Consider the following 25,277-nt stretch of genomic DNA (forward strand, 5'->3'; position numbering starts at 1 on the left):
GTATATATTTTCTTTTCAGTCTTGTGTTTTTTGTTGTTTTTTTTAAAAACGGTTTTCTTGTTCTTTATTCAACCAAAAACGAGCAGCATTGAATGCATTTCTGTTGTTGTTAGCATACAGAGGGAAAGTGTAAGGTGTCGTGTGTGTACAAAAGAGCACCAACAAGAATGAAAGCAGATGTTGTCTGGTACAGAGACTGAGGCACATATTACTATGTTGAACTTCTCTTTGGAAGTGAGCAGGATGGACAGGATGAGGAACAAGTACATCAGCGGTACAGTGCAAGTCAGATGTTTTGCAGCCAGAGATAGCTTGTCGTCTGAACTGCCCTGGAATTAGATATAAATCTCAAATTGATTTGACCTTTAAGGTCACCCTTGACTACATTTCTTATGACCGGGCAAAATCAGTTTAAAAAAGAAAGAATTAGTGAAGCAGCAGCACAAGTAACTGAATGGAGCATGCACAGTGACGATTTTTGTCTCAGCGTCAGAACCGACAGGTTAGATAGCGTTGCTTTTTATGCTTTTTCTCACAACAGCCCACACTTGGAAGAGCTTAAAAGATTTGTGGGAAGGAAAAGAACTGTTAAGAGATGTGGATCCGTTTTAATTTGTTTGTGATTGCAATCGGCTAATGAGGGCATTGGTTATGCGGCTTTCGCCAAAGTCAAACGACAGAGCCAGTGTCTCCCCCTACTGACACCGACGGTGTTGGAGTAAGGTATTCAAAATTATTTAAATTTCTCTCTCACCCTCACCCAATACGTTAGCCCTTGAATTGCGTCCTGTGCTTGATCCTTTCAACATATTTTGTTGTTGTTTCTCTGAGTGTGTTGTTTAGCTGCACTCTTTGCATTCATAGAAAGGGGATGAAGAGATTAATTCAAGTGCCTTGGTGTTGAGTTCACTTGAACTTGAGCTTTTTTTCCCCAAAAAGTTTCAAACCATTCCTGACGTGTGACCGGGCGCCTGCAGGCTAAGGCTCAGGTAATTTCAGCCTCCTCTGATGCCAGACCACGTGACGCTCAAATTCCCGACAGGAACAAACGGCGCGCACATGTCCGCGGCCGCTTTTGATGGTGGAGGCCATGAGTGCTCTTGCTGTTCATGTGCATGACTAATAATGCTAATTCCACGCTCTGGGCCGGGACTCTTATTTTGAGAAGGGATTGGTATGAGAAGAAAGACAGAGGGGACAAGGAAAAGCTGGAGCAACAGAGGAAGGAGTGTTTCTTTGTGGGCCATTTTTCAGTTTTCAGTCAGCTGAACGCGAACCTGAACACATCCAATTCATTGCACTCCAACATAAACAAGCGTCGTCCTCTTTCGCCAAGATCACAGATTCTTTTTTGACTTTATATCCAATCTAGACAAATCAACTGTAAATCTTTCTCAGAAGCGGCCTGATCACTTTCTCACCACGCAAACAACAGCCACATTGAAACGCTGCACTTGCGTGCTCTCCTGAAACTGAATTCTCTGGTGCTTCTGAATAATCTGATATGGGTTGCCTCATGTGGCCATAAGATGTCTCACCCAGGGTTCAACTGTGGAACACATTTTGCTGTGCACAAAAACCAAACAAGCCAAAAAGATTATTTTTAAACAGTATGTACAGACAAGCCAAGCACTTTACAATTATTACAATTGACTGACTTTGCACAAACTTCTTTTAAATATGTGCAACGGTGGAGAGCAAAAAGGAAAACAACTCTGCATTTAAATATGCCCGTCAGCAATCACTCGGCATAATTAACTTTGGCAACTCAAAATGAAATAGAACAAGCTCAAGCAGACTAGTTTGTGCATGTACAACCTTTACTAGCAAAACTCTGAAGCCTGTTTGTTGACTCTTACTTTGTTTAGACGTTTTAAGGATATTGGCACAAAACGAATGCAATGTTCTCGGACTGATGAGAAAAACTTGCAGTTTGTTTTTTTCGTCCAAAGGCTTTTTTTTTTTTTTTTCAATAGGACTTTAGTTTTTTTGTTTCTTCTTTTATCAAACGCAGTCCCTGCTTCCTGAGTGGTGAAACCTTACGGATGAGAGGAAACTGATTAAGAGCTGTGGGAGACGCAGAAAAGAACTTGTCACGGCAGAGCCGCTGCAGGAGCACACGGTGAGAGATTAACAGCTGCTGATGGTTTTATGTAACAATATCCAGCACTCTCTTAAACAGTCACTCAAACACACACACACACACACGCGCACGCGCAAACATGCAGATTTGCATGCAAAGAGCTACATACGACATCCACACCGCAGGCATTATTTTATAGGATTAAAGGGGAGTTTCAGTAACCCTGTGACGTAAAAAGTTCAAAGGTCATTTCGTGCTATTTGTTTTTGTTCCCTTTCCACCAGAAACACTTGATCAAAAAAGCCATTTAGTGTCTCGGCTTTAGAAATGAGACAGTTCAATGACTTTCTGAGGAAGTTTGGGGACAATTGTTTCAGGATATGGATTGATAGCATAGCAGGCTCCTTGGAATTAACACAGGTGTTCATATTTCACACATCTTTGCACAGCATGATTAAAGAAATTAAAAGAAAGTTAATGTACCGGTAAATGAAGCAAAAATAACTGACTCGCATTTTCGGCACGTCCAATGTCTCATGTGCGTATGTGACATCACAAAGGGAACAAACCACAAAGAGAAGGATTAGGATTCAGGAGGTTTGAAAAGTTAGGATGCTGAGGGGCCAAAGAAACCTGCTATAAAACACGAGAGGGCAAACATAACTTTAGCACAGTGTGTGAGATCTCCCATTGTCTGTGATTTCAGTTGCGGAGGTTGCAGTTTATCCATGGCTGCAGGCCGATACCGGCCATGGCTCTCGCAGGTGCAGATGCATGACAGACGGCGCCTTGCCAACTGAACACGACTTCTGCTTTGTTCAGCGCAACTTCCGCGAACTGATATCAAACACCGCCCTCTGCTGACTGGCTGTTAGAAGCGCGGCAAGGACGGTGAGAAAGTGGAGAAAGCGTCTGATGCAATATGTAAATGCAGCAAAAGAGCAACGAGCATGGTATGACATGTTGCGTAATGAAGACATTCCCGGTGCCATTTCTTATAGAACTTGAATATTTTTTATTGGGGCTTATATCATAAAATCCAAAAGGTCTCCTCCAGCCAAGAGACAACACCAAACATTTGCTCAGGTTCAGAAAACAAAGGCAGTCTGAAGCCCTCCTTCATATAGTGTGTGTTTACAAGAGAAACCTGTTCATAGTCTTGGACGTCCTCTACAGTTTCATGTCACTTGAAAAAAATAAAACGTGCAACTGTAATCAAGATGTTAGTATTTGGAAAGAAATACTTTTTGTCTATGGATTCTACAAATATATTGACAAAAGACACATACTGCACTGATAATCACAAATATGAACCCCACCTGTAAAGGCACCTAAAAACGAAAAGACAAATCTGTGCATCTGTTACAAAAGGTGACAAAAATCTTTCCCTTTTCCCTTATTAACACATAAAACATCACTGTAAGAAAATACCTGCAGGTTATAAAATATCTTACATACCAATGGCAACAAAAACATTATTTAAAATGTGCATGAAGTATTTTGAACTTCCTGTCAGTCAGTCTCTGAGGGTTTTTTTTTTTCTGAAACAAACCTGCCCAGTAACAGAGATAAACTTAAGTAGCAGGGAAATAAATAGAGAAACAAGTCCAACCTTTGTGTGTACTTGAGGTATTTCTGAATAAACAGACTGTGACTGTGTCGCCCTGTGTGACAGATTGCAGTTGTTGCAGGAACTGAACTCAACCTGCAACTGCATCTACGCAACACCAGCTAGATCTGTTGTACATTAAAGCGTTACAATAACTAATAACTAATAATACAAAACTAACTTCATGGCTTTTTAATATTTTTTTGTGACAGAATTGTTTTTGCTTATTTATTTTGTTTTTTGGCTTCGGCTCAGTCGCATAATCACGCCTGTGTAATAAAAAATAATACTAGTGTGTTCAGACTATAACAAAAACATCAGGGTGCAGCATTAAATAATGAACGTAAATACAATTAAAATGTGAAAAAAAACAAGAAGCTTCAGTGAACTGAAGCGCTTTGGGTGAACAGCAGCTGCACCAAGCTCAAACGCCAGTCGGCGGCCGTCCATTCACAGTCCGGTAAAAAACATGTTAGTGCTTCCAGTATTTCCAGAGCGGTGAGGCGCCACCTGGCTGCAAACCTTTGTGCTTCAGGTGAGCAGAGTCCACCGCTACTCCACCTTCCAGATTGCGATCTTGCCGTCGTTTTTCCCCGCCCCGCTGAGGACGTAGCGGTCCTCGGCCGAGCAGAGCGCCGTCACCTTGTCGCTGTGGCCGTGCAGCTCCTTCAGGACCTGGTAGCGCTCGGCGTCCAGGATGTAGATCTTCCCTTTGGAGGAGCCGCGGCCAACACCTCCGATCCACACCTGCAGAGGAGCCAGAGCTGAGGTTTGCAGTGCCTTGGGTGGGGTGTGTGCGTGTGTGCGTGTGTGTGAGTGTGTTTACCAACCTGGTTTTTGACCTTGATCAGGCAGTGGCAAGCGCCGCAGTCCGGAAGAACCAGGCGGTGAAACGGCTTGCTGGTATCCTTAATGTGCCAAATCGACACTTCGGCCGAGTCCACGCAGGTGCTCCACAACTCCTCCCTCTGAAACACACACACATACAAACAACACACTCTCAAAAACACAGCACGTGTGTCAAACTCAAGGCCCCACGTCCTGAATCCAGCAGGCCACGTCGCTTTATGAATGTCAATTTAGTCACCCACTGGATTCCAGTGTTTTCACTACAACTAAAAATATCTGAAATTGGGAAAAACTTAAATGGGATGAAAAAAATGAAATGAAAGTTTAAAACAAAGTTAACGCAATAACTTGCATTTGATGATATGTGGAAAAAACACTGTGGGACAAGAGGAGGGAGAGCGAACCTCGGCTAAGAGCAGCGCTGAGCTGACTGCTCTCTGCTGGTCCGGCAGGCTGAGTCGATTCTTCACGGAGCCGTTCCTCCACAACTCCATGATTCCGTCCCTGGAGCCTGTGGAGATGGTTGAAAGTGTCTTAGAAAAAAAAAAGAAGTGACATCAGCTGCCATTGTTGTTCTGTTACAATGCCAGAGGCAGCAACCTACAGCACCAAAGTGTCCCGTTACAGCTGGAGATGGACTGCAGGTGCTCGCAGGAGAGGCGAAAGTGGCGCTTTACCTGAGCAGTGTGACAATAAAGAAAAAAAAACCCATATTGATGCAAACTAGACGGCATATTGTTGCTTAACAACAGGAGCAGAATAATGAATATAACCAGTCCAAAGGGAAATGAAGCCACCAGCGGCTGACCTGCAGTGTTGCAACGTCCCAAACCATGATGCTTCCCTCTGCACTGCAGGAGTACGCCACCTTCTGGCTAAAAGGACAAAGTACACCGGTAAGATTTACACTTTTTTAATTGGTATGTTTTTATCTACTTAACGGTTATTGCACAGTTTGTGCCAGAAACTACAGCGAGTTCTCTGAGAAATGTGTGTGTGTTTGAGTGTGTGTGTGTGTTGATTAATTAATACCTGTATTTGTCCGTGTCCACCGCCAGGCCAGTAACCTCGGCCCTGTGCTCAGTCAGCTGCCTGTTACACACCATGGACACCATGCTTATAATGTAAATAACAGAGTCCTCGGAGCCCATCCACACTTGGTCTTTATCCACTCCCAGCATGCAGTTCTGCAGAAACAGATAGAGAGCAGTAAGGTTTTAGAGAAAGAGACTGTACAAAACAACAGGAGATTAACAACATAGCTTCTGTCTTTGTAGCTCAACAAGTGCATTGTTTGTCCAGTTTAGCCAAATAAACTGCAGTCATTAGGGCTTTTTTAATTATTATTATTACTACGCTCTGCAGAATTAGTTTGCATAATCGGGATGTTTTATTGTGGAAAAAATACCACATTTTCTATCACTGATTACTTCCTGTTTGGGCTCCACAGATGGAGAAGAACCAGAATGTTTTTTTTTTTTTTAAACTATCTAACTAACTAACTGACTATCTAACTAATTAATCAACTAGCCAACCTGCACAGAGCTTAAAGGAAAATAAAATGTTGGCTGCAGAAAATTTGTCATTAGCATGGAGGATTAGCAGAGGAAACAGCTGTTGCGGATGTTTTATGAGGAGAGATCGTAGTGGAGAGACCACTGAGATCGTAGGTTTTAAAAAGAAAATCTGCGCTTGGTGTTGATCAAAGTACACAGTGCAGTGTACTTTTGGACCACGAGGTGGCGACATTGTTTAAAAGGAGCGCAGTGTTCGTTCTCAAACGTTGAAAATCACGGTTAGACAGAATCCAAGGAACGAAAAATCCCCGCTTCTAGACTGAGAAGACACGCCAACTTTGCAAACACGTGTCTCTTGCAGCTGTCTGCAAATGGGCAAATGGTTCAGTTCTCTCTCTCTCTTGCCCTCTCTCTCTCTCTCTCGCTCTCTCTCTAACTATTTTCATGTGACTGTGACCTGCACGCTGCTGATGGATGTCAGTGATTAACACGCCACTGAAAGGTGCATCAAAGTTTTGCACTCAACCTTGAACTTGTGCTATGACTGTTGGCTCTTGGACAGAATTTTTTTTTTTTTTACATCACACCCTCACACTCGACAGATGTGAGGAAAACAGCTTATCTGTATCTGATGCCACTGGTATGTACAGTATGTAAGTTTATCTCATGATCCCTCTCCATGCTTTACTAAATAAAGCTGTCTTAGGGCGAAGGCAGGGTGACACCCTGGACAAGTCTCCAAGTCATCGCAGGGCCACATAGAAACAAACAACCACACGTGCATGTTTTTTGGAGTGTGGGAGGAAGCCGGAGAACCCGGAGAGAACCCACGCAGACACAGGGAGAACATGCAACCTCCACACAGAAAGGTCCCAGGCCCGGGGCCCGGAATCAAACCCACGACCTTCTTGCTGTGAGGCGGCAGCGCTAACCACTGCGCCACCGTCTCGCCCACACTGCATCACAATTTCACAAATTTGCACAAGTACCACCCACCGGCCACATCACTGACTGCTCCTGCTAGTTAAGAACTGAGTCTCCAGGGAGCTCATCTCTTTACAATCTGATTCTCAGTAAAAAAAAATAATAATAATAATAAAAAAATAAAAAAATAAATGGGAAGAGGAAAGCAGCATTTGCTTCTGCTTAGCTTTATGAGCACAATCCTGCCTTTGATTGTTAGTGAGACTGTTGCAGTGTTAAAACTGATTCCAATTGCAGGACATTCCACACAATGCCGGGAGATTTGTTTTGACACCGATTTGCATTTTTCAGGCCTCATACATGTGCATATCTATGTGTTCTCATTGTAAACGTAGTTTTGCAATGCTGTGCATTTTGGTTGTGCTGCTGGCGATGTGAGCGGCTTGACTGTTGCGCCGGGGGGGTTGTGTTTGTGTTTGTGTTTGTTTGTTTGTTTGTTTGTTTGTTTCCGCTCACCAGTCTCGCAGTCCCGACATGACAGGTGTTGGTGAGCGACCAGCTGGAGGCATCAAACACCATCACCTTCCCGCCGCTTATAGAGACCCACAGCTGACCTGGAGCAACACACACACACACACACATTACTCAACACCTCGCACAAACAAACTTGCGATCTACTTGTTTACTCATGCACGACTTCATGTACGACTTCATGTACGACTTCAAGACAAATGTGGAAATAAACAACAAATAAAGGAACTTGCTGGTGAACTTTACGTTGAAAAACCATTTTTGCGTCGCCTGACTCCACTGGGCCTTCCTCAGACATGACTGCAGCTATTAATAAGCAAAGCGGCGGGAAAGCCAGCACATTTCCTGGGAGGAAGGACCGTTAGTGAGAGGGTGAGAGGGAAAAAAAAAATAGGGAGGGATCTAAAAAGTGAAAGCAAGCAAGGGGCAGGAGGAGTGGAAAGAAGGGTATAGAGGAGTAATCTGGCCAACTGCCAGTAATTCAATTGAGTGACCTATATTCACTGCAGAGAGTGAGAGGGGGGATCTGGGTGGACAGATTGCTTTCTGTCCCGATCCCAAAGAGCTGCCTGTGAGTGGAGAAGCGCGGCTGAAGTGTTTGACTGTGCGCTGGTGCTCGGGGTCAGTCCGCCACCAGCCGGGCGGCTAAGTGGCCCCAGATGCAGCCAAGTGGCTGCTGCCGCTCGAGGCCGCCGCCTTATTGGGTCTTGAAAGAGTTGCAACCCCCCCCCAAACCCGTCTTCCTGGCACGTAATGCGCCAGTCTGTCTGCCCTCCCACCCCTTCACAACTATAAAGTCGTCGCGCACAAAGAGCCGCACGACAACAAACAACCTGTGACTTCAGGTCCATTGGAATTTCGACGCTGAAAGCTGTGAGAGAAAAAGGACAGAAGTTTTGAGGGGCTAAAAAGGAGACGGCAACATTTGGTGTTTTTGACGCAACATTGAAGTATCAAACTTGAGGTCAAGGGTCAAGACCACACAGCACTGGGTCTGCACCTGACTGAGAGAATAGACATAAAAAAAAGACAGACTAGCATTGTTTCCTCTATTAGCCCCTCAATTGAAAAACAGCCTTGGAGCCGTTTCAATGTTCCTCTGTAGACAAAATCCCACCCAGTTCTATCAGAAGTGCACAGCAGCAGCTGTTGCTTCCAACTGGTACCAACTACTTCAGCCTCTTCATGCACAACAGAAGCTGGCGGATAATGAAATCCTTGTAAAATGAAGGCCTGTGGAAAAAAACGATGTTTCAAAGAGGTGGGAAACTGTAGACACTTGTTGAGTCATTCAACATCCGTAAACGTAAAAGCTGGTAGACCTGCACCGTTGCTGTGTGCCTGTGCCTGTGTCTCATTTTTAAAGCACTGCCTTTAAACAAGAGTGTTTAGTCACTGCAGAAGCGGCGAAAAGAAAGCGGAAAACTTTCTTCACATTTCTTCGCTTCGGACATTTCATTTTGCCAAGAAGCTTTCCCCCCCACCGCCCAGCCTCACATTTTCTCAGTGTAAATCTGTCAGAGTCATCATGGCAGTTCCCAGTAGAGGAAGAGGAGAAGTGATGACACAGCAAAGATTCATCCAGAGTGTGTGAGTGTGTGTGTCGGCGTCACATACCTGGTGTGTACAGTAGCACGTCTATAGCCTGAGGCGCAGCCAGTTCCAGCGAGGGGTTGATCTTGTGCTTCAGCGTCTCGGCGGTTGTCTTGGGAACCATCATCGGCACTGGAGACGCAGTTAGAAAAGAGGCGAGTGAAACCTGACAGGTGGTGAAAACACTCACACACACGGACACACAAACTCCCCAGAAACAACAAGCTGCTATGATGAGTCACACACACACACACGCACGCACGCACGCACACACACACACACACACACACACACACACACACACACACATCCTGATGAGTTTCTGGCTGACTGACTATTCAAATTCAAATTCATTGCCCCCCAATTCTAAATTAATCTGTTCCCGTGTGAACTAACAGACACAAAACCAAACAAGCAAATGATTTATTTTTACTTTTCCTCCTCACAGAACCGGGGGCCAAAGCCAAACCTGAACCTGAACGTGAGTTTACATCAGTAAATCAGTCCTACCTTCCATCTTGATGCGGTCAAAGTGAGCCAGCTTGGAGGCGGCGTAGATGGCCTTGGTGCTCTGCAGGCTGCCCACCACCGCGTCCATCAGCAGGGCATTGGTCAGGGCCTGCTGCATGTACTGAGGGTCCTGCGGATCCACGCACAGGTTTACGTTGAACAAGTGGGAATGATCTTTACAAAGAACATGTCCGCGTGTTTGGGAAAGTCTGGAAGGTGATTTCTGGCCATAATACATTGTTTGTCTCCATCCTACCCTCGTCCTTCACTTCCCTGAGCAGCGGGCTGTGAACACATGGCTAAAAATATGCTGTTTTCTGGAGAAAAACAGTGGCTCTGTGCTAGACTGCTACTCATGCCTGAACGATAAACATCTGACCACCAGAATAATATGATGTCCCTATTATTTAGATTTATTTTTGTTTGCGAAATTGAAAAAACAAATTAAATAAACAAAAAGCTCACATTGAGTCACATAAAAAAAAAAAAGCATCTATTCAGTTCAAGTGTCTGTTTTTATGTCCATGAGCAACTCAGGAAATTCCAGCCCGCACCCTCAGAGGTCACAAAGTTTACAATGACTGGCGCTGACACAGATATGATGTATGAGTAACCGAGGCGCGTGACAACCCGGCTGAATGTCGTCATTCTTTCATATATTTGTCCCCCCCCCCCCCCCCCTCCATGCATCACGGCAGTGACGCTGCAACCGCTGCCGTCACCTTGTGCTGGTCGGCCATGTTGCGTCCCGCCCACATCTCCTTCACCATCAGGTTCCACAGGTCCGTCTCCGTTTTCAGATTGGCCTCGAACGCCTCCTTGCGGCCGCGCACGCGCAGCTTCAGGCTGGGGATTCGCAGGAGCAGGAAGGGAGCCGAGGACACCTTCACCTCCTTCGGACAAGGCAAAGAAGAAAATCAAGAGGTGGTCGTGGCTCCGACTGGAAGCACGTTCTGAAGCTCTCTGCTCGCACCTCCAGCTCCCGGTACTGCGCCACCTCCACGTAACCCGGCCGGCCGTCCGTCAACAGGAAGAGGCGTCGCTGAGTCATGGCGATCTTCCCAACGCCGCGGCTCGTCTTGACCGAGGATGACAGCTTGAAGACGCACTCGCTGGGCTCGATGTGCTCCAGAACCGACGCTGGCAGACACACCTGAAGATCAAACCCAGGAATGAGTCGGCTGAGTGGCTCTTCTTGTCAGCCTTGAGCTGGAGCCGTCACAGGCTTTCAGAGCCAACTCAGGTTGATTGATTGACTGATTGATTGATTGATTAATACTTTATTAATCCCGAAGGAAATTCAGCACTGCGCTCCACATACTCATGCATACATTCAACTCATGCATACATTCACAACAAGAGAAAAGAGATAAAAAAAAAAGAAAAAAAAGATAATAATAAATAAGAGAAACAGTCCAATTTGCAGTGCCGCTTTCTCACAGAACCTTCATGGATCATTTTAATGACTTGCCATAAAAATTAAAGGCCCAGTGTGTAACATTTAAAGGGACAGTTGGTGTAAAACCAAATACACATGTAAGGTTTACTTTGATAAATCAACAACAATTAAATGTGTATTTAGGCTCTAGTCATTGATAATAATAATAATTTATTTTTTACAAAAACAGTGGTTTGTGCCGCCACCATTTACCTATTCTGGTTTTCACGATTTTCACGATTTTCCTATGACAGCAGGTGTGAGAAAGATGCTAATGAGTTTTAGTTACCAGGCCTTCAGGAAACCGTGTTTGCACTTTGAGTATTTTAAGAAACATATGCGATTGCGCTTCACATTCAGACAAACCTCCTGGGCCTCGGCCTCCGTCTCCTTCCAGATGGTATAAAAGACCCGAAACAGTTCTGGACCCACCTGCTTCTGGTGACCTAAAACACACACAGAGGGAAGTCTTTTTAAACAAGAATGTGCAGTGAAGACTTGTGAAATTTCAGCCTCTGTGTTTACACAGAAATGCTTGAGCGAGCTTCGTTCCCGCCTGCAGTCTTTCTACCCGCAACCCTCATTCCAGGCCGTCTTATCGGCATCGAGGGTCGTTGTCCCCGCCGCGCTACTACCGAGCCGACTGACGATGCACTGTACAGAGGCTGCACTGTACATCCGTCACAGACAAACGAAGAGAGCAACGGCAAATTCACACAGTGCCTCTTTCAGAAGACATTTTTCTGTCCAAAGACTCAGCAAACCTGACAGGACACCACTGTTGTTCTCTGCCTCGAGAACATTGCATGGAAAAGCCAGATAAGCGCCAAATCTAAGGTTTCTTCCTGAGGAAAGCCATGCCTCCCTTCAGCATCCGCTTTCGCACGAGCATCTCCCTATTCAACAAACTGTTGAATCAAGAAGTTTTAATGTTGTCACGCTCGCCTGCCTTCCTGTTTACGGTTAGTCGGCAAGAGCAGCGCCTGCGGTTTTCACTTCTGCCTGGAGCAAGCATTGTGTAAAATGTAAATTAGCTGAATATCAGGGTTGCAAAGTTCAGAAGCTATTCTAAAAACGAGTTTAAACATTAGCTGCAAAAATGAAGGCCGTTTAAGGAAAAGGGTGGCCTACAAAAAGCACCACACAGCCTCTCGAAGGAGAAGCGGTGAGCTAATTATTAAACCAGGGCGAGAAACAAATGTTTGCCTGGAAAACTGTGGGGGATGGGGCAGGATGGAGCGAGTGCAGCGGAGAGCAGAAGGGCTTGGGAGAGAAGTGCTGCGCGGCGGAACCAGACCAGATGCGGGGAAAAAAAGAAATTGCTGACGATGCACTGACCTACAGTGAGGGCATCAAACAGGCGCAGGATGGTCCCGTGGTCCTTCACGATGCCCGACTCCTGGATGCACTTGACAAACTCCTCCTGCTGCATGTACTTTTTCGGCAGCTGGAAGCGCTTGACGGCGCCCTCCTCGTGCCCATTGTCGTGGCGGGCGCGCTCTCGCTCCTGGTCCCTCTTCACCCGGCTGATGAGACGCTTCAGTTCGGGCTTCCTGTCCGCCTGGGAGGATATTTCCAGAATTATTATTGTTATGATCAATTCGATGCAAAGTGACGTAATTGTGCAAAGTGACTGTGTGTGACAGCTAGCCTGTGTGAGGAGGCTAATAGCAGGCACGGCGCTGCACAATGGGCCTTATTCAGGGCGGGCTGACCTGCAAGCGCTCTGCCTCTGGCAGGGAGTCAACCAGCCATTTGACCATCTGCAGTGGGAAGATGTCGGCGTCGGTTTTGTAGAGACTCTGGAAGTCCTCCAGGGCATCCAGACGCTTGCTGGACACTGTGTTCACCAAGCCGCGCATGTAGTGGTACCTACGCGACCCAGAAGTGACGTGACAAGCGTGACTTAACGTGTCCTTACTAATTATGTGTCTGGTTAACACTGCTGTGCATGGTTGCACAGCGCAGTCGTGTGAGTGCTGTGGTGATGTTGGGTGGAATTATTTTCTCTTTGTGAAACCCCTCCACTGACATCGTGGTGAGTATTAATTGCGTGCAATGTTTCAATTTTGAGCAAACTAAAATTAAAAAAAAAATGTATATATATTAAAACTAAAACTAAGATGGTACAAACAGCTAATAAATCAATCAGATTTTAAATACCTGGCCAACAGAGTGGATTCCTCAGGCGGTGTAGTGTTAATAGCCTTGGCCAGGGAATTGGCCATCTCTGAGTAATAATTCTGGACGTAGTAGAAGGCCAGTGGTGGGGGGAAGTCTGGGAGGCGGAACACCTTCACGGCTTTCTGGGGAAACTTCAGCCCTGCAGGGTGACCAAAGTGAAAATGAAAAGTCAGTGACGGCCTGACTGTCGTTCATCCGCCGCCGTCGTCTCCTCCCTGCGGCACTGACCGGCGTCGGGGGTCATCTTCCTGAGAGAGGTCGCCCTACTGGAGCTGATGCACGCGGCGGGCATGGTTTCGCTGGCCGGCTGCTCCAGGTTGGGCAAGCTGGCTCCCAGCCTCTTGCTCAGCCTGTCGTTGGGGCTTGTGTAGCTTCTGTAGCCCGTCTTGGAGAAGTCGTTCATCAGGGGCCGTCGAGGCGACTCCGTCATGGCTCGTTTCCTGCGGCGAGTACGCAGCGTCACCGCGACCGAACATGCAAAAATGTCGCCCGACGTCTGTCACGGCAGCTTTTAAATATCCTTGTTCAAAATTATACCGATCATTATGTACAATCTCCCAAGCGCTCGCTGCTGTTTCACTAACCACCGATGCGTCACGCTTTGAAATAGAATGACTCTTCACTTTGACTTTGGGAGTCTTTGTTTGAGTTCATCAGAAGTGCAGATTGTTTTTATGGTCTTGAAATGTAACTGTGACAGTTCTTTGGGAAAAAGTAGCTAAATGCTTATCTCGGATGGTTAAGTGTAATATGCCCTTGATGTTGACACGCTGTATACTTGGAATATACCCCAAAGACTATCAGAACAACAAAGAAATTGAAAATTATTGATTTTGGACTTCTCCAAGCAACAAGAGTGATTGCACTATACTGGAAAAATGTAGAACCACCATCACTGGCGATATGGAAGAGGGAGCTGATGACTTGTCTCGGACTGTAGAGATTAGCATACATCATGAAAAGTACACAGACAGAGTTTGCTCGTATCTAGGACTCATTTATGTCCTTCTTGCCCATTGAAACGGATAACACTGACTGAGAAAAAAAGATAATGATCCTGCCTTTTATTTCATTTAATTTTGTTGCATTTTATTCTTATTTGTATTTATTTATTTATATAGTTAATTTTGCTTCATTAGTTTGATGCCGGTCATCGGTGTGTGTGTTTTTTTTTTTTAATTCTTGTCTGTTTTCATGTGTGGCTGTTTGAGGGGAGATATATATTTATGTATATAAATGAAAATGTTTGTACAATTGATATAAAGTTTGATATGCACTCAAAACTTCAATAAAAATAGCTGTGACAGCTCTCGACAAAAGCTTTGTCGGAAATCTGATGATAAAACGACAGACATAATTCAAGAATGCATGGCGGGAGCACATCAATTCTGCTGCATCCATTTACTGTAATTGGCATAATGAGTTGCGGAAGCGCTTCATAAAGCCAGAGCCACCAGGTGAGTCTGGCAGCAGGTGCTGCTGCAGTGATTTCACTGAGCTTACACAGAGCGTCTCTGAGCGTTGCCTGGTTACCCCCGCCACCGCCATTCCTACATCATACCTGTGTGCATTGTCGCGCGTGTTCTGCTCCATGCGGCTGAAGGCGTCCCATTTCTTGTTCAGCCTGTCTCGCAGGAATGAGTGAAAGATGTGAGTGTCTAATACCTGCAAACGACAAACAACGACAAGCATGCTGTGCTGAGTCCTTTCTTCTGTGTGCGCGCGTTTGTGTGTGTGTGTGTGTGTGTGTGTGTGTGTGTGTGTGTGTGTGTGTGTGTGTGTTTAAACACGTGAGCGCACCGTCTTGTAAAACAACTGGTCTGCAGGCTCCCTGGTTCTCAGGAACTCCTCACTGTTGAAAACTCTGTGTTCGTGGTTGAGGAAATCCTGAACTCCTCTGAAATGGCAGCAACAGACAGAAAAGACTTCAGTTTGATAAGCTATGTATTTTAAAGGCCCCACAACACTTTACTTTGAGAGTTTGATTCATATACTACAAGCGTTTTGCATGATTCATTCTAGATCTTCAGAAAACTGAACATTTAGCCGTCTGTTTGCAGCCTCCAGCAGAAATAGTTTTAGCTGATGCTTTGTTGGACCTTGCACATGGTTCGAAAGGAGTAAAAACAAGGCACCCTCAGAGGGCGAAGTCAAGGCCTGGCTACTGGCGTTAGCACTCCTCCACTGGCAGAGGTATCAGTCGGTGCCCTTTTTGACATCACAAAGTGCACTGATTTTGCATCATAGCATTGTATTTTACTTAAGTGCGAGCACACTTTCTAATAAGTGGAGCAGACAAGCACTTAAATAATATACAGCTCAGGCCAAGTTTGTTTTGAATGCCCTCAAAGTGATACTGGACGACGTTACCTGAAGATGTTGACCACCAGCTCCAGGCAGATGTTCTGGATCTGTGTATTGAGACGCGTCTGCCAGTCCCTGCGCTGGGCCCGCAGGGCGTTGGCATCGGTGGCGGCTCCGAGGTGACACAGCTCCAAGTCGTAGTGAAGCTGGAGACACTCCACCCTGTACGGGTACGCAAAAAAACACAGAGACTGTAAAGGGCCTCGTCTTGGAGCAACATGATGTTTGCTTCTGCAGTGTCGCTGCTCCACCTTGAGATGAAGCCCTCGGCAGCAGCCAGCGGGATGGCGGGCAGGTCGACGGTTTCAGAGCATGACGATTGGATGATGCCGTCATCGATGTTGACCAGGATGAGCTCCTCTGTCTCCTACAGACACACAAACACAAGCGTGACGCTGCTGCAGAGAGGGCAAGCCGTCGCAGCGGCGGGTTAGCGCTTCAAGAACAGATCGCTACTGTGAGCAAGTGAGCCGTGCTTTTGTGTGACACTGAATGAAGGGGAATAAAAAGCTTTTGTTACACACTGTATGTGAATATGTCGGTTAAGACTGGAACAAAAGGGCTCATTCTTTGAAAAAAAAAACAAACAAACCAAACAAAGCCAAAACATCATTAGAAACATCTCAGGGTAGAATCTTGTGATAGCACCTTGTCAACTTGGTTGAGTTACTATCTGTCTGTATATTACCTGCCTCGATTAATCAATGCCCTTTATCGTAACTCGTTAGTATCAGACAAAGCTACGAATTTGCCAAGTCGTTAGGATACATCCAAACGCAAGAAGAGCTTGCATGATCTTGTGTTTGATGGACGAGAAACAATCGCACGGAGATGCTGAATGGCTGCACTTACTGCAGCGACCTCTTCAAAGTGGCTGATGTGACAGCCCATGAGGAAGGCCGTAGGAGCCATGAGGAAGTCCAACATTCCACTCGATAGGACGGGGACATAGGGTTGCTGCCAGGACAGGGGCTGGAAAGGGGGCGTAGCAAGACATGAGAGGGTGAAATAGGATTTCAGCCCAAAAAAAGTCAACAAACTAAACTGTAAGACATATTATTGCTCCTCACTGCCCCCCGGCTGACTGACCTGCAGGCACACCAACAAACTCTCGGCAACCAGGGTGAGTCTGGCCCAGTCGGCGGAGAAGAACACCAGCCTCTGCTCCTGAAGGAGGCAGGAAAGCACCTGAGGAGGCGGGACAGCTTTGTTTTTAGACACATACATGGCCTCAAAAACTGCAACAGGTGGCGTAGAATCACCTGCAGCAGCGCCGTGTGGCTGAAGAGGAGGAAAGGCAGATGCAAGTCGATGTCCATGACAGGCCTGTCCTGGTCCTCCCTCGATGGGAGAACCACCTGGAGGGGACGGAGGCTGAAAGACTGAAGGATAGAAAGACACAGCCTGTAAAGACCACGGTGCTTTCGATGACACGGGAGGTCAACTTGGCAAAAAGGGAAGTGAGGAGATGTGGCGCGTTTTTCTGACCACGTGCAGTTGTCCAGGAGGAGGCAAAGGGACCAAAGACAGTTTGGCTGAAAACTCCTTTATCGTCTCGTCGAAGTCGGCCTGCCTGGTGGGTCGCAGTTCAACCAGGAGGCTGGAGGGCAGACCAGAGAGACACTTGTGGGTTTCGCATGAAAATCTCCCCGACTTGAGGCTTCCACGGTTATATTTTACACACGAGGCTGACGCGATTACCATGATAAGCAGTCTCTCAGGGCGTTGTAGTAAGGGAACTTGGAGATGATGCACACAGCAAAAGGCGTAAAGAGACGAGACTTGGATGAATTCCACCTGTGGCCGTTCTGGGCAGCACCTTCCTGACAGGACTGCCAGGTTGGACGAGAAAATGAGAAAAAGGCATAAGTTGTTTCTTTTTTTACTTTGATATTTTTAAATTACTTTTTGTGAAGAAGCCTGTTGGTTTGGTTTGGTTACCTGAACTGCCCTGTAGGACTGCACGACAACCCCATGGGTTCGGTTCCCCAAAAGGTCGGTAAAAACCAGGAAGTGGTAACTGTCTTCCCTCTGCTCACCGGATAACTGGAGACCACCTGAAACAACAGACACAAAGAAGCTTCACCAACGTGAGTCAGGGATGAGCTTCACACTGAAGGACTTTTATTGCCATACATCTAACATGCACTTGTAAACTCCCCCCCCCCGAGTGATCCTTTGTAATTAAAACATCATTTCTATTTTGTAATGTCCTTATATTAAAGCACAGCAATGTTAAGTTTGTCAGGGTGGGAAAACACCTGGGAAACACAGCTGTGGCAAAGCGATGAGGTCCAGATCCTTCGGGACGCTGATGTCCTCGGTGGCCGCTGACGCCTCTGTGCGATTGCTTGCTTCTCCATTGGGCGGACTCTCTACGGCTCGATCTCGCCTTTTCTGCACGGCAAAAAAACAAAGACACAGAAATGACAACTATGCAGCGTTCATGCAAGAGGAATACATTGTGAAAACAGCAGGTTCTGTCGAACGGTTCATCCATTTGGGGATAGACGGATCGACTGGAAATGGACTGGAAAGCACTACCAAACAGCGGAACACTTAGTACTTACCTTCTTGATGAAGCTCCTCCTCCTCTGGACACGGCTGAACGCAGGACCAATCGCCTGGTTGGAGTTGGTCTCCCTGGAAACAAAGGGTGGGGCATGGACCTGCAACACCTCTGCTTCCAGCAGGGGGGGTTCGCTTAACTTGCCTTGCTGATGAAGCTATAAAAGCAGTAAGGATCAATAAAATCTTGATTATTACTGTCTCAGAGTTTAATACACCTGTTCGGTCACATTGGTGAAATGTAGTGAAGCGGTAAGTGTATCTTTTGTCCGTTTACCTGGTGAATGTCTCGCAGCTTATCGCTCGAGGCTCCGAGCACCACGCATGCCTCCAGCAGTCCAGATGGGAGCTCTGCCATCACACACTCTGGCAGGAATGCACAAAAAGCATGCATTCAGATAAGATTGGCACACGCACAGACGCATCTCTCGCTGAGACTTGGCACAACTGTGGCGAACCACAGGTAAAGATCCGGTGATACTTAAGCCCAGGAGGGGAGGAGGAGTCACAGTGAGCATTTCAGGAGTTCAACTCACGAAACACAACCACGTGTTTGTCCCAAAGGCTCGCGTGATGTAATTTGCAAAAATATAGCATGGCAACACAGGCGGAAACTGGGAAAATGTCGCTCAAAGGATTCACAAAGAGCCGCACCCATCCACGCACCAGGATCTCTTCCAGTAACTCCATCCAGATGTGTGGTTACACACACACACACACAAGCACAGTCAGCAGAAGAGGGATTGGTCATTGGTGCAGTTAACTTCTATCATTAAAATCACAGGGGGGTGGGGAAGGAAGCACACATGACGCAGAAGCAGCGCTGCTTTGGCAGGTCGTGGGAAGAAGTTTTGCTTTGTCACAGTTCGGCTTTTAATGCTGACGTGTCCACTGGTTTACATGAACAATTTAGACACTTGAAAACGTATTTACGGGGGGTTACGTTGGAGCCCCCACAGGCCAGACGAGGAGCTCAGTCTGTTGGTCCGTCCCCCTGGATCAGGCTGAAGAATAAACATCTGACTTGCGTTAGTTATAGCTGCTCACTGGATCTGCTGGACAGCTGATATTAAATCCTATGTTTTTTTCTCTTTCATGTGACTCCACCTTTCCTCCTGTCTTCTTGATTCTCACCTTTAATCTCAACTCTCTGCTTCCATATTTGTTAATTTATATTATTCCACCTGTTTAATTCCAGATAACCCACACTTAATCCCCTCCTTCAGGTCTGTTTGGTCTCTTTCTTATGCATCCAACCTCTGACATACTTTTCAGCCTCCTCTCAGTCTTCAGGCCATTCCGGTTACAAAGTATCTGCCATGCTGTGTCATGGAAACACACGCCCACCCACACCTAGCGGCGCTGTCCAGAGGCCAACAGAGGGAGAACAACAAGAGAATCCATCCAGAAATTCCATATTACACCCTTGTCCAAATCAGAGCGAAGCTCTCCTGTCGGTTCAACATTCCACAGTGATAAAAAACTATACTAAAATAAACAGTGCGTTCATGCCTATGTTATAGTTTGAGAGCTTGCAAGATTGCATTTGCAGGTTCGCTGTTCAAGGATACAGGAAAATAAACGCAAGCAAAGTCATTGTGGCATCAGCCAACACCAACAAGTCATTGCCTGTTCTCTGTTGCAGCCTGACCATCGACCTAATGTTTGAGATGACAGAACCACCACATATGCATCTAAATTCTTGGCAAGGATTATTAATAAATAAATAAATAAATAAATAAATGAATAAATAAAAACTTTTATGGTGCAAATTAAGGAAATACACAGATTATGAATTGTGAAAAATGCTAACATTACTATTATGCAAAACAAAAAAGGTGTCCTAGAAAATACTGCCAAAAGAACAACAACTACTACTACTACAACTACAACATGGAATGTCTTCAGTATGATTACACCTGGCATGGTTTCTCTCCGGGGATAAAATTACATACTTAATTTGAAAACAACAAAAACAAAAACAACCACTTGTTGACGGTTTGACAAGAGCGGCAGCTTGGCAGCTCGGCAGGGGTGTGTGTTGCTCGTCAGCCCACTCTCAACCCTCGGCAAGAAGACACTACTGGATGTGATTGTCAAATATCCAAACTAAAATTAACTTGACTCGCGGTGCGGACAAAGTAGAGACTCCCTACTCGACCACAGCACGAAACTGTCTCCAAGTCACTTCGAGTCCTCCGCGGCTTTTGACGCCCTCCTCCCTCTGTGTTTAAGATAGCTTGAGCTTTCAAAACATCCCGTGTGTGAACACGAACGATTGTCTTTTTTTTGTTTTACCGTGTCGCTTTTACCTGTAACCCATCGCCCCCTAAACAGACAACGTGTCAGTGACCACGGAAACACATCACAGGGAGACTAGTAAAGTGGCAGAATATTGGATCGGCTCCAACACTTCGCGTCGATCTTTCCACTTGTATTTATGGAAGTTGCGCTTTATTCATAAGCAAAACAAGCTAGCTTCGCAAACACTGGGACGTTGGTTTTTGTTGTTGTTGTTGTTGTTGTTTTTTTTTTAATATATATATATTTTTTTTATGTCAAATATTCTATCTCTGCCGTGTAGGCGGCAGAAGTCGAGCAAAACTTGGACTCATTGAGAAGCGAATCAAAGACTGACCTAAATCACTGGGTCATGTCCGGTGGCAGTGGGGCTCTTCGCTCCGGGTCGCTGTCCGATTTGTTCCGAAGTGGCTCGGCAGTCCTTCTGGCGCGGTGTCTTGAACTTTTACAGTAGACAGTGATTGCACACGTTGGTGACACACAGCCACACCACGGCTTACCGCTGCCCTGTCAAAAACTTCGCCGCCGCAGTACTTAACTGCAATGCTTCCTGTTTGACAACTTTCAAAATAAGAGCGTCACGACGATTCATGCGAGTCGTCGGTCTGACGCAGCGAGTAGCGCGCAGGTGCGTTGGCGCCCTCTAACGGACAATAAGCGTCCTATTATTTGTCAGGAAATTTTTGTTGATAAATTTCTGTAGATTATCATTCATTCATCTTCTATACCCGCTTACTCCTATTCAGGGTCACAGGGATCTGCTGGAGCCTATCCCAGCTGTCTTAGGGCGAAGGCAGGGTACACCCTGGACAAGTCGCCAGTTCATTGCAGGGCCACATAGAGACAGACAACCATTCACACTCACATGCACACCTACGGACAATTTAAAATGTTCAATGTTTTTTGTTTTCTTTTGGAGTGTGGGAGGAAGCCTGGGAACCCGGAGAGAACCCACACAGACACAGGGAGAACATGCGAATTCCACACAGAAAGGTCCCAGGTCCAGGCCCTGGAATCGAACCCACGACCTTCTTGCTGTGAGGCAGCAGCGCTAACCACTGCGCCACCGTGTTTTTCACTATTCATTTAGATTAGTGTCTTCTCATCTGTGCATGTATTGTATATAGTTGTTTTCTTGCTTCAAATGATTATTTCATTATTTGTTACCTTGGTGTTTTGCAGGGCCGGTCCTTTCCATGCCTCAAAACAACACCTTTATTAGTTTTTCCATTTTAAGCAACAGTTTTAAAATAATTTTTGGATTCACTGACTTGTAACAGTGAGAGGCAGACTCAATGTTGCTGTCTCCTTATAAATTAATCAACAATTTATACATGCCAATGCTTTTGTTGTATAAAACACAAGTTATTGATTGTATTACTTGTATTACGACAAAAAGACATGTATTTTCTGCTCAATTAATTTATTTCTCTTCAATTCAATTCTTTAAAGAGCCAGTGCTTGCGCTATCTCCTGTCTAATGACATGACATGACAGAGTGGTGACAGAAAAGAAAGTCTGTATACAAAAGCACAAAGCTGGGACTTTATTGTAACACTGTATTGCGTAATACCATAAAAGTTCGGCAGTACAAATGCTGTGGGGCACTGGTCCACAAAGGAGTGGGGAAAAAATGTTGGATGACTCATCCTTTACTGTATTCTCAACATGTGGGTCAGTGCTCATTTAGTCTCCACCAATGATGGTGCCAGACTAAATGCTCAACAGACCCCTGCAGTAAAGGGGATTTGCTGACTAATGCTTTAGCTAGTGGCATCTGTAAGAGAGGGGTCAGAAGTTAATTAGTAAAAGGTTCAATTCTTGGTGTTGCTGTTTTACCGCAGGCACTAAATATTTCCTCAGCTAAGCCATAAAGGCTCAATTACTGGATTGAGCATGAAAATGATACGACTATGCACCATGCTATGAGATCTTAAACTCTCCATTATTAAGACATCCTATAATCAACTGAGATTCTAATGAGCCTATGCCCTAGGTACTAGATTATTACATTGATAGTTAATTCGTTTAAGGCATTTACACTTTGAGAGTACTCACTAATGATCTCTGGACCTGGTGTGACGATATAATGAAAAGCAACTTTGCTTTCCCAGTTATTGATAGTAAAAGGCATATAACTTATTAATACAACGTTGGCCTTTCAATATATTGCAATTCCATTTTACGCCTCATAGACAAGGAGGCGATTTGTCCAGGGTGTCCCCTGCCTTCGTCCTCTGGCACGGCAGCTGGAATAGGCTCCACCAGACTCCCTCATCCTGAGTTCAGAAATAAGCGAGTATTGAAAATGGATGGACAGACTGACTAGGAAATTTAAGAATACGACATCGGATTGAGCTTTTATACATACTCCCATACAGAGTGGGCAGGTCATGAAGTTAGATAAGAGCGTTATCGAACTAAGAGAGCGTGGGACAGCAGGGGTGGAGCTATTCACCACGTTTGTCCTACATACAGTATTTACAGTTTACCTGTGTATGTGATTCAAAACAGGAAACAAATCCACCCCGCTTCAAAGGCACCCTCTCGGTATTACTGCAACGGACCCTTGAAAGTGTCAAGTATCCGTCCCTTTGCTGTGTGTGCATTTGGCACGTTTTCTTAAACGGGAAGTTTAATTTATTCATTCAGAATCTAATTTATTCATTTCGTCCAACAATATTGTTATTCACCCCTTCGTTCATTCACGAGTGTGCTGAGTCGACCCCCCCCCCCCCTTCCCCTGAGGGTTCCCCCTCCCTCCCTCCCTCCCTCCTTCCCAGCGGCGGCCATATTGGAATGCTGGATGTGGTGGAGGCGGGGGGAAGCAGGAACAGGCGTCGGGAGAGACGGAGAAGGGAGATACTAGGCAAGGCAAGACAGCGAGCGAGAGGGGGGGAAAAGGCGAGCTACTGCTACTTCTCGGAGCCACACGGCTGAACTAACGGACTGTTTACCGACTTGCGAGCCGCTTCTCCTCCCGGTCAAACTCCTCCTGGACGCCCCCTGGAAAAAGTCATCAACGTGAGTGATGTGGGGTTTGTGTTTTTACTCCCCCTCTGTTATTTGGGGAAGGGGGTTTGTTTCACATCTGAAAGGGAAAAGTAGTGGGATGAGGCTTGCTTCTGGTTTGGCGTTAGCAGCTTCCTCTCGCCCCGCGTCTAAATCACTTTGGTGCGTATTTCTCGCCGTTTAAAAAAAAAGTGAGAGGAGAGTGACAGTTTGGTGTAGTTTCGTTTTTCGCAGTTACTTCGGGTCGGGTCGAGAAGAAAAAGTGCCCCAGTGCCTCTAAGAAAGCCGTCGCCTCGGTCACATGGAGTGATTGTGGAGGAAGGTTGGTTCAGCCCACGGTAAATTAACGCAGCGGATTAACCTACATTCGCCACTAAATCTTTTGACTAAATTTAATTTGTGATGAAGAACGCGCAGCTACCTTGAATTGTATCAGCCTGGATTTTGTAAAGCTCTTAAGTGTAAAGTGTCTTTAAAAAAGAACTTCACAGTACGTGACTGACGACTCGAGACTTTGTGTTTGATGCGTAAAGTTGTGTGTTACCACTGTGTTACCCAGCATGTTTTCTGTGGTACCATTAACGAACGGTCTGAACTTACTAAACTCTTATTTTGTAGTTCTAAAACCAACCAGTTCTTTATGCGTGTTGACAACTAGAGACTTTGATTTAGATTTACCACAGACTGTCACCTATTACCTTATTTTGCTGTTAAGAACAGTTTAATGAATTGTGTCACTTGCTTATTTAGTGCCCCTAATTTAGTAAAGAAATTGAAATTTAATGTAAATTCAACACAATAGCTACACAGTAATACATTCATATAATAGCTGTAGTTGGGCATCTATTAAAAAATTGCCAAATCTTTGAAGGCTTTTCCCCAAATCGTTGGTTTCTGCAATGAGGCAGACAAAAGCAAAGGCATTTGTAGTCATTGCCTCATGTTTTCCCCCCATCTAATTTAGTAAACAGCTGCTTGACTTGTCAATTCCAAAGGAAGTGTCATTGTTCGGATCACATCCTGTTCTAGTGTCTCACATATAGAACTACACAGTTTTGTGCATTTTCTTTGTAAGAAATGGATTTAATAACATATTTTTCAGGTTATATCACAATGCTTACATTTTACGTGCTTGCCTTTGCTTATGCGGCATTAATGATCTCGACACCATGCCGCTGCGGCTTCTCTGTGATCTGCATGAAAGGTTGCTGGGGCCTGATTTGCCTTTACTTCGAATTCAAGATGCAAGAAAATGCTAATGAATTGCAGTATCCCGAGGCCAGCAAAGCTCAAGACGAACCGTGGAATTGGTGCTCTGCACACATAAGTTTGCGCAGTTCTTCTTGAGAGTAGCTAAACCTTTGTGTACCAAGGTGATCTTTTGAAGGCTACTGTAAAATAGTCTCAGTGTTTATCAGGCAGTTTTATTGGGCATGCAATGCAAATTATTCTCCCAGTTGAGAGTAAAAGTATCATGATAAATTTGCATGGTTTTCTCCTCTGAAATGGGCACATTCAGGGGACAGTGTTACAACCTTTTCCAAGCTTTGGAAAGAAAAATCTTGCCTGCCGAATGATAGTTATTCTGGTAACGTGAGAGCCTGTGTCAGGATGACATCCTGCTGTAACGACTTCCCGCAGTACAACAGTGTTAACGGTTTGAGTCGCTGCCGCGACTGTTCAAAGCGAAGGGCGCTGTCAGCTGTAAAACTTGACATTCTCACCCAAGCTCTTAAATTGAACATTGTTTGGAAATCACATCAGCTCACGCTTGAAGTGGTGTTTTCTGAGTCG

At 45.5% G+C, this 25,277-nt stretch overlaps 2 protein-coding genes and 1 long non-coding RNA gene across 6 annotated transcripts in view; 2 read left to right on the forward strand and 1 right to left on the reverse strand.

Annotated features, from left to right (window-relative positions):
• Positions 1-29: 29 nt before the first annotated feature.
• LOC142905183 (uncharacterized) lies at positions 30-2,825 on the forward strand. The gene is made up of 3 exons (XR_012929506.1): positions 30-723; positions 2,015-2,122; positions 2,790-2,825. It is a non-coding gene; the product is annotated as an uncharacterized LOC142905183 (long non-coding RNA).
• Positions 2,826-3,074: 249 nt separating this feature from the next.
• dennd3a (DENN/MADD domain containing 3a) lies at positions 3,075-20,996 on the reverse strand. 3 transcript variants are annotated; one of them, XM_076051708.1, is made up of 30 exons: positions 20,809-20,996; positions 18,448-18,536; positions 18,173-18,328; positions 17,864-17,999; positions 17,544-17,659; positions 17,304-17,434; positions 17,091-17,202; positions 16,865-16,984; positions 16,692-16,790; positions 16,455-16,574; positions 15,854-15,969; positions 15,609-15,764; positions 15,039-15,135; positions 14,800-14,903; positions 13,467-13,678; positions 13,218-13,377; positions 12,770-12,926; positions 12,393-12,615; positions 11,421-11,500; positions 10,590-10,769; positions 10,339-10,509; positions 9,617-9,746; positions 9,131-9,238; positions 7,499-7,596; positions 5,574-5,728; positions 5,350-5,416; positions 5,146-5,218; positions 4,946-5,052; positions 4,523-4,660; positions 3,075-4,439 (listed from the first exon to the last, which is right to left on the reverse strand). In XM_076051708.1, the coding sequence occupies exons 2-30, from the start codon at positions 18,526-18,528 to the stop codon at positions 4,245-4,247; spliced, it is 3,798 nt and encodes a 1,265-aa protein (XP_075907823.1). In that variant the 5' UTR covers positions 18,529-18,536; positions 20,809-20,996; the 3' UTR covers positions 3,075-4,244. The 3 variants fall into 3 exon arrangements, with proteins under 3 accessions (XP_075907823.1, XP_075907821.1, XP_075907822.1); XM_076051706.1 differs by having other exon boundaries at positions 11,409-11,500; XM_076051707.1 differs by lacking the exon at positions 20,809-20,996 and adding an exon at positions 19,104-19,204 and having other exon boundaries at positions 11,409-11,500.
• A 2,292-nt stretch (positions 20,997-23,288) lies between these two features.
• LOC142905042 (focal adhesion kinase 1-like) overlaps positions 23,289-25,277 on the forward strand; it is a 46,255-nt gene continuing 44,266 nt past the window's right edge. The window contains exon 1 of one of the 2 annotated variants that reach the window (XM_076051512.1): positions 23,289-23,495. The gene's annotated coding sequence lies outside the window, so the exon portion shown is untranslated. Of the gene's footprint in view, positions 23,496-23,697; positions 23,822-25,277 lie in introns of those variants that run through there. The other variant, XM_076051513.1, reaches the window with a different exon arrangement.

This window comes from Nelusetta ayraudi, unplaced genomic scaffold, assembly GCF_046127955.1.
Source record: "Nelusetta ayraudi isolate G7.1 ecotype Tasmania unplaced genomic scaffold, CSIRO-AGI_Nayr_v1 ptg000135l, whole genome shotgun sequence".
NCBI classification, from domain to species: domain Eukaryota; kingdom Metazoa; phylum Chordata; class Actinopteri; order Tetraodontiformes; family Monacanthidae; genus Nelusetta; species Nelusetta ayraudi.

What these genes read in the sequence shown, in the direction of transcription:
- dennd3a (XM_076051706.1), bottom strand. Translation starts at nt 18,528, where the DNA reads ATGGCAGAGCTCCCATCTGGACTGCTGGAGGCATGCGTGGTGCTCGGA. An exon ending in GTTTGTTGGTGTGCCTGCAG is followed by an intron (nt 16,575 to 16,691) that starts GTCAGTCAGCCG and finishes CCCCCTTTCCAG; the next exon opens with CCCCTGTCCTGGCAGCAACC. An exon ending in GGGACGTTGCAACACTGCAG is followed by an intron (nt 5,219 to 5,349) that starts GTCAGCCGCTGG and finishes CACACTGCTCAG; the next exon opens with GTAAAGCGCCACTTTCGCCT.